At 37.8% G+C, this 21,151-nt stretch overlaps 1 protein-coding gene across 1 annotated transcript in view; it reads right to left on the bottom strand.

Moving 5' to 3' along the window:
• Positions 1-374: 374 nt before the first annotated feature.
• Positions 375-21,151, bottom strand: part of SEMA3A (semaphorin 3A) — a 294,077-nt gene continuing 273,300 nt past the window's right edge. Inside the window, exons 16-17 of the mRNA XM_040343438.1 lie at positions 8,220-8,362; positions 375-3,913 (exon numbers count right to left, since the gene is read on the bottom strand). Of these exons, the coding sequence (XP_040199372.1) occupies positions 3,458-3,913; positions 8,220-8,362 (599 nt within the window). The 3' untranslated portion in view covers positions 375-3,457. The remainder of the gene's footprint in view (positions 3,914-8,219; positions 8,363-21,151) is intronic.

The following is a 21,151-nucleotide window of genomic DNA, read 5'->3' as shown; positions in this document are numbered from 1 at the left end:
AAAATTAAATACTGTAGAACAATACTGACAAAAAACATGTTACTAATGCTCAGTGTAACCTGTGTAAATAATATTTAATAAATATGGATTATAAATGTATATAACACGTTTTACCCTATTTCTTTAGAATAAAATAAAAACAATCCTTGTTATTCATTTTGCCAATGCAACATACAGTATGTCCAGTATATATATTCCCTCTGTGAATAAACTGTAGCAATGACAGCATTGACTAGTGTCTAAATGTAGGGTACAGTATATACACTGACAGTGCATAAGATGAAGTTCAGATTTATGTTAGTAACTAGCTCTAAATTTTCTTTATGGAATGATCTACATTATTTGTTTTGCTACATGGTTTCCAAAATGCAGACTCGTTTTTATTAATAACTTTATTCTAGAGTAGAAATTACAGGATGACTACAGGCAATCTGCTAAAATACTGTTGAAATCACACATCTGAACTACTGTATTGACAAGAAATTTATAATTCTATTCAGTCTTCGGCTGTACACATTTCACATACTGTCACACTGCATAGCCAGAAAAAAAATCCCTCTATTTCATTGCTCTGTTTCACAGTTTCTCATGTCACTTACCTGCTCATTAGAGCAGTGTGATGATGCTCATTTATTGTTCAATCATCAGTAGTGATGAGCCAGATAAAGTCAGATGCCGAACCTGAACTAAAAAAATTGGAGGTGAATCTTTCAAAATAAAAATGCCTATTTTCTGGATTGATAGGAGAGCATTGCCAAAACATAGCATTGGGAGGGGCACTACCCTGTGAAACATGTACCAATGAAAAGTTTTTTTATTTTTGTATTCCATGCAGCTAGGAGAAGGGATATTTTAGCACTGACATTTATAAAGCAATACAATCTCCTTCTTGCCTCTTTTTTAAGGGCAAATGGCACACAAACTCCAAATGTCCACTAAAATACATGGCAGATCCCTAGAGATGTCCATCACTGCTGACTTGGAAAAAAAAAACAGATGACCTGTCACACACAACCAATCCTCAATGGAAACACTATCCAAATTGCAGCTCCCTTGAGCTGACATTGTATATATAAAGGAAGAGGAAAGGATTGTGGTGACATCATTGCCCAAATATGGTGGCCCCATGGCCATATTTGGGCAATAATGTAAGGTCCCATCCCTGCCTATTTTCTTGCATGGCTGGAGATTCCCTGCCATTGTAAGTGAATGGGATGGGTGCTACCAGCAATTGTGCAAACAGTCACTGCTTCCTTAACGACCATTGACAGCCAGGATAGTGGGGATATCTTTACCTAAATATCGTCATTTGTGGCAATAATTAGGCAATGATTTAACTGTCTCCATTCCCCATCCATTCGCTTATGTAAATGAGTGTGGGGTGACACACTTATGTGTCAGTGGTCGGTAAGGATGCAACGGCTGCAAACATCTGCTACTTCCTTAGCAACCCTTTACAGCCACAAGCTCTCTTGTTCATCTATGCCAAATGCCCTAAACTTATGGTGTTCAGGCAAGTTTGGTCCAACCTAACGTTCAGACCAATTGCTAAGCTCACAAAATAGGGACGTTTTCTGACTTGCTGTTTGGTGTAGGAAAGGTGTGAGACTCAAATCTGACTGAACAGAATGCAAATCTTTATGCAGGTTGAACAGTTCCCATATTTCAACTGTATATTTATCTGGGTCCACATAGTTCTACTTTGTTATAAATATATATTATATTAACACATACATTTTGAAAATAAGCACTGCAACAAATTATGATAATTTGAAAAATGCCATAGCAAGTCTAATGTAGTCAGATCACTGGATACTACAGTTTCAAGATTGCTTTTTTTTTTTTTCTAACTAGATGCATTCTTAGCATATTTAATACAAACCAATAGTGCACGAACCTCTTTGGCATCATACTGCTGTCAATGTAGGATTTCATGAAAAGTTCGTTATTTTTATTAGTACATGTAAATTAAAACCCTGTAGTGGAAAATTTGTACAATTTAATTTCTATCAAACACGTATTTTGCTCCAAGTAACTACTGGATGCAAACTTTATTAAACAGCGTTGGGACAAAGAGAATATTTGAAACACCTCCATTTGTACATAACTTCACAAATATTAATGTATGTTTAAAATAATCTGCAAAAAATGATTGCAAATATTGACATATGTACAGGTACAGTTCACAGAGCAGTTATACCAGACACATAGGCCCAATGTATTAAAACTGGAGCAACAGAACTGCACAGGTAGGCTTACTGTTAATATACAGGCTAAAGGTTTATATTAAATGTTCTAATTGAAAATAAAATATTGGAGCTGGAATCTGGTCATGAGGTTTAATATATATGGTTCTTGTGTCTCCAGTTTTTATGCATCTGTACCTGTGTTGTCTGCTCTACTTTCTTTCTGAAATCTGAATATATAAATTATGTTGGAACATGCATGTGGCATAGTTATAAACCAAAATGAATGCAGCTGGCATAACACCTTAATTCACCATAACATACAGAAAATTCTGTAATTACCGATTTGTACTCTTAATGGTTAGTCATTATTTAGTGGATCCAAAACATCTTTTATTCAGAATATTTGTTTTCTGATTAGTCGAATGTAGGACATTGCCTACATTTTTTTTAAATGTACTTTAACATTTGTTAAATATTATTCCCATTTCTATAATTATTCATCACTAATCCAATGTGTCACTTTTTTAAAACGAAAACATTAAACCAAAAATAAAATAAAAAATATATTTTTTGTGAAATTATACATGCCAGAAAAAGAAAAGTCTGTGCTACAACTATTAAGGGCAAAAATAAAATAAAAAATAAAAGCATCTTAAATTCACTGCATATTTGTCATTTAAATTAAAGTACATTGCAACTTCAGGTCAAAGCTGGTTGGAGTTATTATCAGTAGTAGATCACTAAGCCCAACTTGTTTGCTGTTTAGTGGACTTAGTCTTCTTGCAGCTGTTCATTTTCTTTTGTGTATTCCCAGGCACCATTCCGACTTCTCATGTTGGGAAAAATATATATATGCATCCAATAGGCTTTTCAGTTATATGAAATAGTAGCAAGGATTTCAACCTTATTCTTAGTTGTGGGGCGGTGTTGATGACTGATGCTAGGCAATTCTCATTTCAATGGCAGGATGGTAAACAGTTTCTTCTTGGGAAAGGAAGGAAGTACAAATATCAACAACCTGATGAGAATTGTTTAGAAATGGGAAAACCAAGCTGAGACACTTTGTCTTTAAAACCTTACATTTTTGACTATGTAGTCTAAGTCTATTTGGAAAATTACTAATGTATTTTAAGTAGTGGAAAATTTGTGGAACTTTCCACCCTGTAAACATCCAAATAATGCCATGAAAATATTCATGAATATTGCATTTTTCCAGTTTAATGTCTATACAAATCCTACTCGGATGAGGTTTGAAGAGGTAATTCAGATCAGACACTCCTTGGCGCCCTTTCAAATTCATGGGTCCTCCTGTTCCTGCCTTTCTTATTTTCTTGTAGGTGCTTCCATTTATTGGAACTAACTTGGGCATTTGTATTTTTTTGCCGACGTTGTTTGCGGTCTCGTTTCCATACTTGTTCACAGAATTCATCCATTGTGTTAAGATTTGGGTGACTAATTAGTTGCATGAAGTCTCTATACCATATTTTCTGTGTTGGAGACATGCTGTTTGATGGTTCTTTGTGCTTTTGGGTTTCTCCATCCTCATCTTTGTGCAGAAGCTCATCTAAATGTTCTGTATCAATAATCTCCAAAGTTACTTTGAGGAGAGTTTGCATAAATCCATGTTCTACTGCATTACAGTAATATACCCCTGAATCCCTCTTTTTCAGAGTGCGAAGGAGTAGGCCATGGTCGGTTTTAATTATACGATCATCCATCCTCATCTATAATAAAGAAAAGAAGACTATAGTCATCCTGTTATAAACAGTTTATATTGTGCTACTCCTTACAGAAATAAGAAAGAAAAAATTGTTATATTATTGATGTGAGTTTATATATTTGTAGAAGCATGTTCTACATTTGTCTTAGAAACACTCTCTCTGGTATTCACTGGTGTTAAAAGTCCATGTAGTTTTGGAGGATTTTACACTTAAAACATTCCAGTTTTTGGAAGGTGACAGAGCATCAAAGCACCCAATAGTAAGTTATATTTCCTGGGGATGCTATTGATAAGAGCTCTGGGTCTGTATGCTTTCTTTGGACATTATAAAGAGGCCCCTATTGAATGTTTTATTTGATATTATGGAACATGCCACAGGATGTTCAGGTACACAAAGAGAAGGGTGGGAACACCTAAACCTCTGTAGTGCATAGGACTTGAGTTAATAAACACTGAATAGGTTTTTCCTCTGGAAAATATATTCATATATGTCTATATCATATTTGATATATGGGGCCAGATTCACATAGAAGAGCGGCGGCGTAACGTATCGTAGATACGTTAGACCGCCGCAATTTTTCATCGCAAGTGCCTGATTCACCAAGCACTTGCGATGAAAACCTACGCCTCCGGCGCAAGGCGGGCCAATTTAAATGGGCGTGTGCCATTTAAATTAGGTGCGCTCCCGCGCCAGACCTACCGCGCATGCTCAGTTTCCGAACTCCCGCCGTGCTTTGCGCAAAGTGACGTAATTTTTTCGAACGGCGACGCGCGTAGCGTAATTCCGTATTCCCGGACGTTATTTTTTAAATTTCGACGCGGGAACGACGGCCATACTTTATACAGCAATACGATTGCTGTGTAAAGTTAAGGCACCAAAAAAACGACTAACTTTGCGACGGGAAACTAGACTAGCGGCGACGTAGCGAACGCAAAAAACCGTCGGAAATCGCCGTAACTCCTAATTTGCATACCCAACGCTGGTTTACGACGCAAACTCCCCCCAGCGGTGGCCGCGGTATTGCATCTTAAGATCCGACAGTGTAAAACAATTACACCTGTCGGATCTTATGGCTATCTATGCGTAACTGATTCTATGAATCAGTCGCATAGATAGAACAACAGATAGGACAGCGTATCAGGAGATACGCCGTCATATCTGCTCTGTGAATCTGGCCCATAGTTCTTATAAAAAAAACTGAATGTATTGTAATAGAAATGTTTAAAAACATTTTATGTAGATATCAATATTATAATCCTAACACAATGCAAACTTCTAACAAAATACAACTCTAGATCTGGGGACATTAAAGCTATTGCAACCTTCTAACAACATACAACTCTAGATTAATGGCCATTGACGCTAATGCTCTGGAAACTACAGGTCAACTTTAATTACAAATTTATAGATTTTACCCATATTAGAGCATTGTTATGAATTACAAATAATGTGAAGCTCTAGCTAGCTGTTTAAGGTGCAATAAACATTAACTAATAGTAGTAGTCACAGACATCATTTTGAATTCCAAAAATAATGCTGTGATGTAAGAAAGTTCAAAATTTTATCAGCATATCTGTTTATCAAAATTGCTGTAAACACCCAGCTAAGCAAACCCAGTCATTTATCAGTCTTGTAATGTTTATAAAAAACACTTTACAGATAGAGCGGGAACAGTATCGTTTTTCTAACTATGTCACATATGTCATTTGTAAACTGGTTTAGAAAAAAACTTCTTGTTTGTGTTGTATGTTATGAGGAGTTGTCCAGCGTGTTTATGTTTTAAAGTGATCTGAGGCTTAAAAAGCAATTAGTAAAATTCCACTGCCAGTAATTTAAGACAAAGACATGGTGTTATTAGGGACAAATAAAATGTATTCCCTGTAGAGTTACAAAAATACTGTAATGTTCCCTTTTTTTTTTTTTTTTTAATTATACTAAAAACAGAGGGATGGGGATAGTAATGCTATAAAGTAAGGCAAACAGTGTACTACATACATATATGTGACTGGTGTTACCTGAAATGATTTGTAATACTATGGTACTCAGTCAGACTTGTTATCTAATCCCCCCACTCCTGCCACACTGTGCTGCCAATAAAAGCCCACTCATTGACACTGCTGACCCTCCCTAGCCCAGTGTCAGGCTAACTTCGAGACAACATCAAGTAATTGCTCTAGTTCTATTCCAAAATTCATTTGATGATTATTATTTATTTAATGAACGCATTACATTTTTTTGCCTAGAGTTTAGCTTTAACAAACTTGTCTTAACATAAAGTGCACATTTTAAATCTAAATCATACCACTATCTTTTCAGAAACTGCCTAAAAGGTGAACATTTTGCATTCATACATATGCTGTACAATGAGCTTTGGTTCTTTTAAATCAAATGCAGAATTTTTTTCACAAATCTAGATGTGTTTTGAAACTAGCTGCTTTACATATATATGTCCAATTTAAAACTTACATGCTGTTTTTAATTGAACTCTTCTTACTGCCAGGGCACATTATCTGCATGGATACCTACACTATAATAACTAGGCTATTGCCATGTTTTCATGACATTCACAACAGGTCAGTAAGGCAGATAATGAGGGACAGTTGGAAACAGAGAGCAATAAATGTGTATTAGTAGAGTAGGAAAAAGCTAGAATCCTGATCAGCTGTAATGATGTGACTCCTCTGGAGACTTCCGCTGACCACTGATCAAGGTGACAACATTGTGAGGTGAGGATAAATCTAGCTAACAATTCTTCAGAGAGCAGTATAAACCATACCCACATAATGACACCCCATTTGCTCCCCTTGCATTGTGTTCAGCCACAAGGAGCAAAGAGAAGGTTTTGGGTATTGAGAGCATGTGACTCTCTCCCCTTACACCCACCATGAAGCACTGGGTGCCTGAGTTGCCAATTGCCATGCCTCAGTATTTTCATGTGGGGGTGTGAAAAAAAATATTTAGGCCTATGCTCCAAGTCAGTTTGATGACGTTACACATAGGAACTCTGTGTAAGGGTGTATGCACATGGCCACTTTTGGCAACACAGCGTAATGTTCAGGAATATTTCCAAGCCCAGGAATCAAAGAAGCTTCATACAGTGGCCTAAAGACATAAATGGCTGTAACTGGCTGAATTCTGGTATATGCCTGTACCTGCGTGAACTTTTCCAAAGCATAAAGATATAAAACCCTGAACACAAACTTTCGGCATTTTGGGGTTTAATGTCTGTGCAAACTTACGCAATTATCTGCATATTCTTGCATACAGCCATTCATGTCTACAGGGCAGCTGCACAACATACATGTGGCTCCAAGACAGGTAAATACATTTATATTTTATGCTGTATAACCACAGGCAACCATGTGCTTGCACCCTTAAATTGTTCAGCTTGGGTTCTACTTTAAAGTGACCCTGTCATTACTGAACACAATGGTAACGTAGCAGCTAGTGGGAGGAACTGCAGAATCCAGCAGAGAACACAATATCCAAGACAAAATGCCTGATATCAGTGGTTGCCAGAACTTTTCAAGAAAACAAGGAATTATGCCAGAAAGACAAGCAGGAGCCTTCTTTTTTTTTTACAGAGTAGCTCCCTTTCATTTATTTAATTTTTTTAACTTAGGCAGAGTCACTTTAAGGCTTTTTTCCTCTTCAATCTGTATTATACTATTTTTACCCCCTGAGGTATAAAATAATAGGAAATAATATGCATGATTCTCATCTTCATTTTCTGTTGGGTGTTTTATCCAAGCTGACCACAAATAGAGCAAGTCTGTTACATGAACTGCGTAAATTGGAAATTATGCAAGATGCGCCCATAAAAAGAGGGGTAAGCACCAAGTCCAATCATCTGCTTCTCCTGCCTATGTTAAACATCTCAGCCCTGACCTCAAGAGACCACTGGAAAGCCAGACTGGAAATTTTGGTTCATTTCCTCTCCTTTTGTGGTGTTGTGCTTCATTACCAGTGGGAAGCCTGCCAAACTTGTAATGAAGGCTGAATATGTCTTTGTCGTTAACAGATACTCCACGGGTCCGGTTGCTTACAAATGAATAAATGGCTTATGAACCATGGCAAGGTATTTAAAAGGCAGCACTAGAAGAATTAATATCGAATAATATAAAAGAAAACACATTTTGATGCAATTAAGTACTAAAAAATGAAAACCTCTGCATATCACATACCGCTGCCATAAACTTGAGTACATATTTTAATACAAAATTCCCATACAACTGAACCTGTTGTAAACATTTTACATATAAACCAAACATTATTGTAGGCTGCTTGACAGCATTGAGAGTCTCATTACCTCCTCCTTTTTGTCTTCATGCTGTTTCTGGAACTGCCAGAAAACCATGGCTCTCTGTGATTTAGGGCTACATTCCAGGAATGTGCTACTGTTCTCTACACCATAGATTATCTTCTCTTCCAGGTTCTGTCTGTGTGGATCATCTGCAAGCAGGAAACATTCAATGTCAGAAAAATGTTTTCACAAAAGGAGATTTTTGTACATACTGGCTCTAGTGGCTGTTTATTAGGGAATACAATTTGCTTATCAGCTGAACCACTGCAGAGATATGAACATCAAGACACCGTTAAGCTAATTAATTGAAACATCAAAATTGGTGTTGCAGCAAATAGTAACCAATTAGGATCTAACTGTCAATATATATAAAAAAAAAAAAAAACAAGAAGTCCTACTTTTTGTTATTGGAAAAAATCTAATTTTGTCTTAATTTTTATTTAGCTTTGATACATCTGCCACACTTTTTTCAATAATTTAGAGCAAATTGATAGGCTTTCACTCAGCTATACAGTAGGTGCACAAACACCCAATCTAAACTAGCACAAGTTGCATTTGTAGTAAGCAAATTATATATATATAGAATTATATTTAGTGATTTCACTAGTGGTTTCATATGCCAGGTGGGATTCAGGGTATTTTTTTTTCCAGGCTACAATACATTTAGGGCCAGATTCACATAGAATTGCGGCCGTGTAACGTAACCCGTTTACGTTACACCACCGCAAGTTTTCAGTGTTAGTGCCCGATCCACAAAGCACTTACCTGTAAACTTTTGGCAGTGTATTGTAAACACGTCCGGCGCAAGCCCGCCCAAATCAAATGGGGCGGGTACCATTTAAATTAGGCGCGCTCCCGTGCCGGACGTACACCGCAAGCTCCGTTCGCAATTTTCCCGACGTGCTTTGCGCGAAATTACGGCGGCGCGACGTGTTTGTGAATCGCGACATGCGTAACGTACTTACGCCGGAAAAAAAAATTCAAAAGCGACGCGGGAACGACGGGCATACTTTAACATGGTGGAGTAATTTTACACCATGTTAAAGTACCCCTAATTTTGCGACGGGAAACTAAGACTTGCGCCAATGTAACGACGGGAAAAACCTTAGTGGATCGCCGTAACTGATAATTTGCATACCCGACGCTGGAATACGACGCAAACTCCACCCAGCGGCGGCCGAGGTACTGCATCCTAAGATCCGACGGTGTAAGTCAATTACACCTGTCGGATCTTAGGGCTATCTATGCGGAACTGATTCTATGAATCAGCCGCATAGATAGAACAACAGATACGCCGTCGTATCTGTTCTGTGAATCTGGCCCATAATGTTCTACATGGCCATCCCAAAGATGTTTCTAAGTTTAAGGATTGAAAAAACAAAACAAATGCAATGTATAATAGCACAATGAACTTAAATAATGGCCATGACTTCATCAAATGATACACTTTGTAAACCTTGTAATTTTTCACATGGAAAAAAATATTGACCTCTAATTTGGAGTGTCAGTTGTAGCAGAGCCTTCATAAAGAAGTTATATTGGTGTTCAACTTTCTTTTTACAAGAAAACTGGGAGATATCGTTTACAAAGTCTGTAGATTTTTTTATTTAAACTAAATTAATGTTTGCATGGTTACAAACATGTTTTTTGTAATATACTGCAGCAGGCATTCGTTGTGTGCAAATTTATGGGGGGAGATTTACAACTAGTGGCAATGTTATTGAGGAAGCAATCTTCAATCAATTATTTCCATAATATATTTGTATTCCATGAATTGGGAGAACAAACTCCGTTGTTTAAATTGTACTGCTAATTATTTCCTTTCACTGGAGCAGAATTTCCTGAGTATTAATCATGTTGTAAAAAATCAGTTTGCAATTATAGGCTATTATCCCCTTGGCCTACTTCACTGAAAATGGTGTTTATACTTCCAAATCTTCTAAACACTCCACACAGTTGAGAAAATTAGCATTTACACCAGATGACTGACATAAAGCATGAACATCACACCTTAGCTGATAAAAACACTGTAGCATAACAAAACAATTTACAATGCCTAATAAAGAGGGACCACCAGAACATGAAGTGACAAGGTCACATTTCTTCAGTAACCTGCTATAGGTAATTAAAAAGAGAGTGGAAATTGCACAAACACTCTACAAGGGAAGGTGTTCTGCTTCTGTGCCACACAAGTAGAAGTGTGTTTACACTGTTCTTTTTTTCACAATAAAGTGGTTCTGGTCAGAATGGAAAATTATAGTACATAATTCAGAATATTTTCTTTTATATCTAGCTAAATATTTTCTTGAACTCAAAAATACTTACAATCAGCACAGTTTTACAATATTAGAGGAAGGTGCATTAAAATGTTAACTTTTATCACTAATAGAAATTAGAAAAATGTTCCAAAAATCTTGCACTAAAATTGGTTGGGTGACTCTTGAACTAGATTTTTTTTTTTTATATATATATATATATATATATATATATATATATATATATATATATACTCTACACACAAGACCCATATCAGGTTATTTTCTGCTTTTACATACTGAGCCTGTTCTATGTTTATTCACTAACTGGAAGGTCTGCTGAAGCATGTCCCTGCTGTATTGATAGAAGTCTAACTTCAGCCAAAATGTTTCTTTCAGTTTTGGACAGACTTGCAAAGAGTAAATACGTTATCAAGTTTTTATTGCTGTAATATTGTTAGGGAGTTTCCACCTCACTTCCTATCCTTTGACTCACTTCTTCCTCCCACAATGTAGTGTTAGGTACAAAAGCAACCCAATGCTAGGCAGTAGGCACCAGTGCTATCATGTTGGGGCAGAGAGAAAGAGAGAGTCCTTAATACTGTGTAAGCTCCAGGCAGTACAGCTTGGATCTAATGTGTAAACAGGGCAGCAAAGGAGTAAAGAGTAGGTAAGCAAATTCAGCAATTAAAGCAGTGGTAAACTCTTCTATGGAACTGATACCTACAGTTAAACTTATAGGTACAGTGTAACTGTAGTTACAGTGAATATCTCCCAAACCTGTGCTATTTAGGATGTATTTACATCAGCTGTAGCCAATGACATCACTGTGCAATGATGTTCTGCAGTCACTGCATAATAAAAGTGTGCCATAAATACTGAGTGGGGTGCCACAAAAATTACTCCCATGCACATATGTGGGAATGATATCATTGTGGCCCGACCATTCAAATGGCTGGACAACGCAAACCCTGAAGGAAGACCAGGTGAATATGGGATTGTCAGTGGTAACAGTGCAGTGCTGGAGGGCTCTGTTTTACAGGTAAGTCTTCAATGATGTGCTAGCATGCAGTGCATACTAGCACATTATGGCATAACTGTGCAGGGGGGCAAATGAAAAAAAAAGTGGTAGACTTTACTACTGTGTTAAATGAACCTGTTTCTTTGCCCTGCATGAGCAAAGCAACAGATTCACCTTAAGCCAGTCAGGGTGGAAGGCAAGCAAAAGAACCCCCAAAAATTGTCACTGTCCCAATCGACGCTGCACCAATTTCCAAAAGTAGTTCCTGTATTACTTTAGGTGACTTTGGGGGAGATTTCAATAGACATCTGTGCATGAACTCACACATATGTCTTTCAAATCTCCCCCAAACTCGCACTGAAATACAGGTTTGAAATCGTGCAAGTTTAGCTGAACCTGCATTCAGTGTGAACATACCATCATTTACTCTTATACACCAGAATCCATTGGAAATATTCAGCGGATTTTTGCAGCTGGATGACAGGTGCATGCAAATAGTAATTGCCACTCAGCCTATGAATAGTAATGACTACCTGACAGCATAGCCACACACTTCGGTTACCTGCAGTTAGGGATGGATGTCAAGCCCTGGATGCATCTGGCTAAGTCCATGCTCAGACATTTATTCCTAACTGCAGGTAACTGCTTGGTGTGTGGCTACATGTGAACGGTGCCACTCTCAACCTATTTTTATTTTATACAAGTTGAGTGGCCATCACTACTTGCATGCTCCTGTCATTCCAGCTGTAGGAAGCTACAGATTCTTGCTACTGGAATCTTGTGTATGTAGGTAAACACCCATGTGATGGAGGTCTTATAGCCTGTTCACACTGGGGCGACTCGTCAGGCGTTCCATTGTATTCAATAGAACCGTTCTAATAGGAGCGACGCAAGTCGCTCCGACTTAGAAAAAGGTTCTTGTATGACTTTGGGGGCGACTCGGGGTGACTTGCATTGACTTCTATACAGAAGTCATTTTGCAAGTCGCCTCTGAAGTCGTCTTCAGGGCGCCTTGCCAGGTCGCCCTGAAGTCATGCCGCCCCAGTGTGAGCCGGCTTTTAACCTGTTAACTTGTTCAAGGTTAGTAACCTACATTTTTTAATCCATTGGATCTGCATGACCATAAAACAGTAATGCCTCGTACACACGATCGGGCTTTTGCCCGACCAAACTCACATCGGAATTCCGACAGAATTCCATCGGAGGAAAAGAGAACATGTTATCTATGTAAACTCCAATGGAATTCCTCAGAATATCCGATGGAAAAATTCCGTCTGACTTTTTTCATCGGAAATTCCGATCATGTGTACGACGCATAAGCATTTTTAGGAGAAGTCAGCACATGTAGCCTTCATATGTTTTTTAAGGAACCTCTGGTCAGTGGAGATACAGTTAATATAAGTTAGGCTCTTTGTAGAAACATAACTGCCTAATTGCTTTTTAAGATACACATTTTACTTTTAAAAAGTAACATAACTTATTTTTTTATGTTCTCAGAATGGACCCGAAAGGATACAGTATGTTCAATGATATGTACCAGTTAAAAATAAACTCTAGGGCCAATATTCCCAAAAACTTTACAGTTTGATAAATGTACAGTACATGGAAGGATATGCATGTGTTGCAAGTACATGCATTTTTTTTAGTAGGTATAAGTGATAATGAAATGCAATGAATATCTACCATTTTCAAAAATTATGTTACTTTTCTTAAAACTTGAGGAAATATAAATCATCCAGCTGAAACAGATTTGAAGGAGATATAATGAAATAATGCAAACTACAGCAAAGACTGAATTTTGTGAAGTGTACGTTATTTATCTTTCTCTGAAAGCTGTATGTACAGATTTCAAACAATACCCAACGATCATAAAGCTTTGATCAGTGATTGTATATGACTGAAATTCTTATTCCAAGAAAACTGTTTAAACATCAGACTCTCTAAAAAAAATAAACTTTTGTGAAATAGCCTTTTGTTTTTGCTAGCTTTCATCATTTTCATACTGGATACAACCATCTGATCTTCATATACAAAAAAAAAAAACTGCAAGCATGCATCATATGGTTTTTAATGGTTTCATATGTTTTCTAAATCATATCTGTTAAAAAAAAAAAAAAAAAAAAAAAAGAAAAAAAGCTTAACACGAAAACGGAGATCGCACAGCTGAAGCTGAAATCGAGGCAAACAGATAAATGAGAATGGTGTTGGATCAGCAAATCTATCTGAACTCGGCTTGTGAATATTGCTTGAATTCACAAATAGGAATGAGCAAATTTGCCTGGGTTAAATTTGTGGTCAGCTTCACAAAACATCCACAAAATGTTAAAAATGTTAACTTTTTCCCAAACCCTACTGAAGTCTATAGGGGGTGAATCTTGATATCCAATGAATTATTTTATAATATCCATGACACCCCCCCACAACAAAAAATGCTTTATAGACTGTTCCCTATTTCTTGTAGCAAACTTGGCCCAAAAACTTAATAACATAATCTGAACATAATGCCTAAATGGTGCTATTTTTTTCTGCAAATGTAAACAACTAGGTTTATGATCATTTGTGTTATACAGGAACCGACAGCATAGATATATCTTCAGCCTTTGCTGCAATGGCATAGCTTACTGTAGATCAGTGGTCATCAACCCTGTCCTCAGGGCCCACTAACAAGCCAGATTTTATGTATTACCTTGGGGAGATGCAGACTAGAATACTGAAATCACTGAGCAGCAATTGATATCACCTGTGATGTATCTTGCAAACCTGGCCTATTAGTGGGCCCTGAGGACAGGGTTGATGACCACTGGCTTAGATAACACACTCCCAGTCTGTCAGCCTGCTGGCACAATGAGCCATCACTCCACTTACTGCGCTCTCTTCCCATGTCAAGCCATTTGCAGAACAGCAGAGTCTAACTGACTAAAAATGCAGATTCTCCCTCTTCCAGCGTGAGTGCTGCTGCTTAAGATTACAGGAGGCTGTTCTAAAAATGACTCTGCCACTTTAACACTAGTAACGGCTTCACATACCTTCATCATCATTCAATGTCTCCATTCTGCTCAAATGCCAGGCCCATTGATAGTTTAAAGAATCAGCACTTTCTTGTCCCTCCAAATTTCAATTGGCCATGAGAGAATATGGAGTGAGCAAGAAAAAACAAGCAAACTCTAGTACTATAGAAAGAAGTATTGAAGGTCAGCAAGGTCCAGCATTCACCTCATACCTGTCAGTAGCCTTTTTATTTTTTAGCCACTTAAGCCCCAGAAGAATTTACCCCCTTCCTGACCAGAGCACTTTTTCGGCACTGTGTCGCTTTAACTGACAATTGTGCGGCCATGCGATGTTGCACCCAAACAACATTTTTCCCACAAATAGAGCTTTCTTTTGGTGGTATTTGATCACCTCTGTGGTTTAAATTGTTTGCGCTATAAACAAAAAAAGAACAACAATTTTGAAAAAAAAAATTTTTTTTGCTATAATAAATATGCCAAAAAAATATATAAAAAAATAATTTATCTGTTTAAGCCGATATGTATGCTTCTACATATTTTTGTTAAAAAAAAAAAATCGCAATAAGCATATATTGATTGGTTTGCACAAAAGTTATAGCGTCTACAAAATAGGGGATAGTTTTTATGGCATTTTTATTAAAAAAATGTTTTTAATAGTAATGGCGGCGATCAGCGTTTTTTTTTTTAACGTGACTGCGACATTATGGCGGACACATCAGACACTATTTTGGGACCATTGTCATTTATACAGCGATCAGTGCTATACAAATGCACTGCTTACTTAGTAAATGACACTGGCAACTGTGTGGGGGCTGGGCTACAAGTGGCACAACAGTGATCACTGCTCCTGATGATAGGGAGCAGTAGATCACTGTCCTGTCACTAGGCAGAACAGGGAAATGCCTTGTTTACATAGGCATCTCCCTGTTCTACAGCTCTGTGACACGATCGGGGGACACCAGTGGACATTGAGTCTGAGGGTCCCGCCGTCACGGAGCTCGCGGTGGAAATTTACTTGCCGTGCCATTCTGCCGATGTATATCGTCGTTAGACGGTCGGCAAGTAGTTAAAGAACATATTACATTTTTATGTTTGTCAGAATCAGCTTTTAAGACAAAAATAAAGCTAGAATTGTAATTACAAAGCCAGCATTTCTCATTAATCTGTGATGTTTGTTGGATTGCAAGGTATGATGTGACATGTAGTTCTACAAAAGCCAGAGCTTTATGGCTGCCTGACACTAGTTCGGACACTCTGATATCTCACTATTTCAATGTAACAGTATATTCAAGTATGGCACTAATAAGTAAGCATGGGAAAATGACCAGGTTAAATGTAACAGATGAGAGAAATATGATGCAATATATAACTAAGTACTGTGGTTATTACTGCAGTTACCTGATACGGTTTGCATTCCTAGTGTAACACAAGAACACATGAAGTAGCATTTACAGAAATAAGCGTGAATGCGTAAAGGTGCAACAAGCCAGCCAGTTCCTGAGGGGCTATGTCTGAAGTCTTGTTAGTGCTGGAACACTTAAACCAGGAAATTCCCCATTAGTCTTAAAGAAGTGTGAAGGCATCAAGGGAATTTTAGACATAGTTCTTAGTTACACAAACTAGCAGGTAGGCTTAGCAAAAAATGTTAAAGGAAGCCTTTGCTGAGAGAAATATAGAGGCTGCCATTGCAGACTTTCTTCTGAACATTCTAGTTGCCTGGTTGACTCTGTCATCAGTACTTTCAGGCCTAGAACAAGCAATCAGATCAGAAAAATCAAAGTTAGGTCACAACTACTAATCTGCGTAACTTGTTCCAGGTCACTGAAAGTAATGAAGCCACTGGATCAGCATGACAGACAGTGAACTGTCTTTTTGTTCAGGAGAAGAAATCAGACAAAAATAAGTAAAAATGTTGTTTGTACAAAGCTGGCCATAGTCAATGACTGTATAGTACTACAGATTCATTCAATCGAATACAATCTAGACAAACACTGTTTAGTGTGGAGCAAAAATATCCATACAATCTATGTCCAAATTGGCAGGGCCTTTGGCTCTGAATATTTGTTCCTAGATCTAATGGATATTACACAATCAGATTGTACATGTATAGAGCTGGTCATAAATGGATCACATTTCAGCCAGTTCAGCAGGGACCATCTGAGATTCAATCCATCAATGGACAGGCTAGTTGTACTGATGGATCAACTTCAGTACAACCTGCCTATCAGATATGTTTCATATTTTTGCTATAGCCACCAGCAGTAATCATTGTGTTCTGCCAACAGGAAAGGCTTCCCGCCGGCATAGCACAAGTATGCTACGGGAGGGATTCCCCATCAACACAGTCAGCTGCAGGAAACAAAATTGCAACATCTATGGTTTGCTTAAAGGGGTTGTAAGTGTACAATTTTTTTTTCCTAAATAGCTTCCTTTACCTTAGTGCAGTCCTCCTTCACTTACCTCATCCTTCCATTCTGCTTTAAAGCCTTGCATTACTGTGTGGAGTTACAGACAGAAGAACAAGAAGTGAGGATTTCTCAGAAGAAATAAGGACATTTAAAAGCAAAATGGAAGGATGAGGTAAGTGAAGGAGGACTGCACTAAGGTAAAGGAAGCTATTTAGGAAAAACATTTTTTTGCCTTTACAACCGCTTTAAGGTGTACGTTTATCAAACGGTGATAATTTATCTCATTTCAGTTCTCAGCAGTTCTCAGAGAAAAATCTTCTCCTCTGGCACCCTGTTTATGAAGCGGAGAACATTTGTTCTCAGGAGATGAGAGGAGAAGTTTTTCCTCTGAGAACACCTGAGATCTGAGTAGAAGGGGGAGGGGCTGCCTGTGATCTCCTCATACACCTGTGTGATTACAGAGCAGCTGAGTTTTAAAAGTGAAACCAAAGTTAAAAAGACTGTTATTACATGAAAATAATAAGCGCTTTTTTAACTCAGTTTTTTTACACACATTTTGGCACATTGTTTAAATGTGTGTTTTTAATTGCTAATTTTGGCATTATTTATACATATTTTTTAACATGGCATATTTTTTTAACACACATCTGGCCGTAGGTTATTTTATTGTGCATTTTTTTAAACACACATTTTGGTCCTTTAGCACACATTTTGGCACAGGATATTTTAAGATGCATTTTGGTGTGGTTTGTAATGCACACTTTGGCGCTTTTTTTAGCATATAGTTTGACACCTTTTTAACGTGCATTTTGATTTGCTAAATGTGAATGGTGTATTGTATATGAACGGAATCCCACATATGTAATGCAGCTATACACCATTCATATAAATGAAAAATACATTTATAATCTTAATTTTTTTTTTTTTTTTTTAATAAAGTATACAAATATAAACCCCGTATAACTGTAATAGAACAGTCCATGGGTAAAACCATATTCTAGGGTTTACAATTTTTTTTTTTTTACTAATAAATAAAAAAATTATATAAAAATGACTTTAATAATGGAATTTTAATGCAGGTAGTGTATATATATATATATATATATATATATATATTTATAAATATAAAAAATATATGTGTGTGTGTGTAATATATATATATATATATATATATATATATATACTATAAATTCCTAACCTGCTCATTTTGGGGTGTGTAATAGTGGGGAAGATGTGATCTGACTGTATGGCTGCTTGTGTGTGAAGCATGGAAGTCAAAAGACTTCCTTCTTCCTCCACAATACTCAGCCAGCTTCGGCTTCTCTCTCTGATTCTCCACCTCTAAGATGGTGAATCAGAAAGTGAGAATTCTGTCACAGATCGCCAGTGAGGTGTTGAAATCGCACCCTCATAAACTGGCCGTTTCTGTGACAGTCAGTTACAGATTCTCACTGTGCTGAGGTAATCAGTGAAGAACATGTTCTCAGCTGATTACCTCAGCTTCATAAACTGTGTATGACCTGAGATCAGCGGTGAGAATCTGGATCACCGCTGATCTCACTTTCATAAAAGGACACCTAAGCAGCAACAGTTACAACATGCAAACAGGTACTATACTTTCATTACAATTGTTGTACTGTTGACTTCCATCTTTGCTCCACTATAATCTAAACCACTTCCAGACCAGCTCATGGCGATATACGTCAGCACTTTGAAGATGAAAATCGTTGTTATGGCAGCAACTAGCTGCAATAACCCCAGTATCCTCAGTGAGCGGTCTGGTTTCAGATAAAAATGATTTGCCAATTGTATGCAATACAAGTTCATGACCAATGCCCTTCGGACAAAAGTTGTACGATTTGTCTGCGGAAAATCCGATTGTGTGTACCAGGCTTTAGAATGTCTGTAGCACTGACCCTTGCCACCCCTCTTCAAATATACCAGGTCACATGGCTCACAGAAGTAAAAAAAAAACAGTGTAGGGTCCCCCCTAAATTCACAATAAACCCTTATCCTAGATAGGGATCTGATGTAGATTTGTGAGGGAGACATCATACAAAAAATAACATGAAGTGCACAATAAAAAAATCCATATCAGGCTGTTATCAAGGATAAGGGTCTGGTATAGATTTAGAGGGGACCCCAAGAAAAAACAACAACAAAGAAAGAAAAACAACATGGGTATCCGCCAAAATATGTACTGTACTTTTAGTACAGTACTCCAGGCATGTAGTCTGGCTGGCAAGGAAAGAGGGTGGCAGTGAGCAAGTGCCTCCACTCCTTACCTACACCAGACCACATGCCTTCGACATGGGGAGGGCACCCCTGGCATGGCACCATGTCCTCAAGTTGATGGGAAAAGTACAGCGTCCTCGAGTTGATGAAAACAAGGGCATCATCCCTACAACATCTGGTCTAGTAAATATGAGGGTCTGTGCTGGGGCTGATTTATCAAAATCTAGACATCTGCCCTGCCTCTCACGTGATTGAGTAAGGGTGCATAATAACTTAGTTACTCATTTACCAAAAAAAGGGAACATTTAAAAAAACACACACATTGTGAAACATTTGCGTTTTTGCATTTTTTGTTGGGCAGATTAAAAATGCAAAACGCAAATTGCTGTAAAATTGCAGCAAAAACACACTGCATGCTTTTCTGCAGTTTCCCCATTGAAGTCTAGTGAACCAAAAAAGCACCGTCTTGCATTTAAAAAAGTTCCTGACACTTTCCAAAAATGCAGCGGTTGAAAAAAGCATAGATGTGAACGTGTCCCACAGGAAACCACGTGTAATGAGCTGTAGTGCTTTTCTGCAAAAAGCACCAAAAAAAAACAAGTTTGCTTGTGATGCTGGAAGATGCCATTGGTCATGACAATGGTGTACGTTTATCAAATAGAGAAGAGCCAAGATTCTGATGATTGTGGCTAACTTCTCAGGTGTGACAGTTTATAAAGCTGAGATGAGGAATGAACATGTTTTTCACGTCTCATCACAGGACACACCCTTCTGTCATTCACTTTTAAGCCTCATACACACGATCGGACTTCCATCGATTTTTGTCCGAAGGGGCGTTGGCCGTGAACTTGGTATGCATACACACAGCAGAATTTTTCCGCCAACATTCACCAAATCACGTGTTTTTTCAGTTCTTTACCGCTACACTTTGGGCAACTTCTGCTATTGTTGTCTGATCTTTAGCATTGGTTCGGAGCATGCGTGTTTGTACTTTGGACTTTAGTACCGGTGGACTTGTGTACACACGATCGGATGATCCTCTATCGGACATTTGTTGTCGTAAAGTTTGAGAACATGCACAGCGAACATTTGTCTGTTGAAAAAACAACAAAAATTGTTGGATGGAGCATACAGATGATCGGATTGTCCGATAAAACACGTCCGTCGGAGCGTTGTTGTCAGAAAGTCCGATTGTGTGTATGGGCGTTTAAACAGATGACCAGTTTATAAAGGTGAGATCTGAAGATCTCACTGGCCATCTCTGTAAATTACCTCCGTCCCAGATTCTCAAGCTCAGAGGCGTAGAATATGTATCCAGAGGAAGGCGAAAAACCCCAACAGAGCATGATCCAATTTGCTAGAGCAGGGGGAAACAAATCCTTACTGATCCCCCGAGAGGCACTATAAATGTTAATACCCAGTTATATTATGTACATTTAGGAAAGTATCCAGGCCTTTCCTAAAGCAATCTACTGAGCTGGCCAGAACCACCTCTGGAGGGAGTCTATTCCAAATTCTCACAGCTCTTACTGTGAAGAAACCTTTCCATGTTTGGGGATTAAATATATACACAGACACAAAGTATAGTTATAATGTATTTTCTTTTAGGACCTATTCACATCTGAGCAATGCATAATTGTGAAGTTCTTGCCACAATTCCAAATTGCTGTAAAATTGTGTCAAAATACGCAATGCGCTTTTGGGTGGCATTCATTGATAATGGCTCCCCAAAAATGCGCACACAAAATGTGTCAAATGCCACACAAAATGCGCCTTGAAAAAATGCACAAGGTTCCATGGCCAAAAAAATCGTTTTTTGGGCCTTTTTTTAGCACATTTTGGTACAGTTTTTGATGCATTTTTTGCTGTTTTTTTTTTTAATACACATTTTGGCTTGTTTTTTAAAATGCACTTTGGCGCATTTTTATATGCATTTTGCTGCTTTTTTTAACATGTATTTTGGCTCATTTTTAACCTGTGTTTTTGTGTGCATTCTGGAAACATATGCAAA

Source organism: Rana temporaria, chromosome 3 (assembly GCF_905171775.1).
Source record: "Rana temporaria chromosome 3, aRanTem1.1, whole genome shotgun sequence".
NCBI classification, from domain to species: domain Eukaryota; kingdom Metazoa; phylum Chordata; class Amphibia; order Anura; family Ranidae; genus Rana; species Rana temporaria.
The sequence above is the reverse complement of the archived record's forward strand: the minus strand, read 5'-3'. Positions and strand labels throughout refer to the sequence as shown.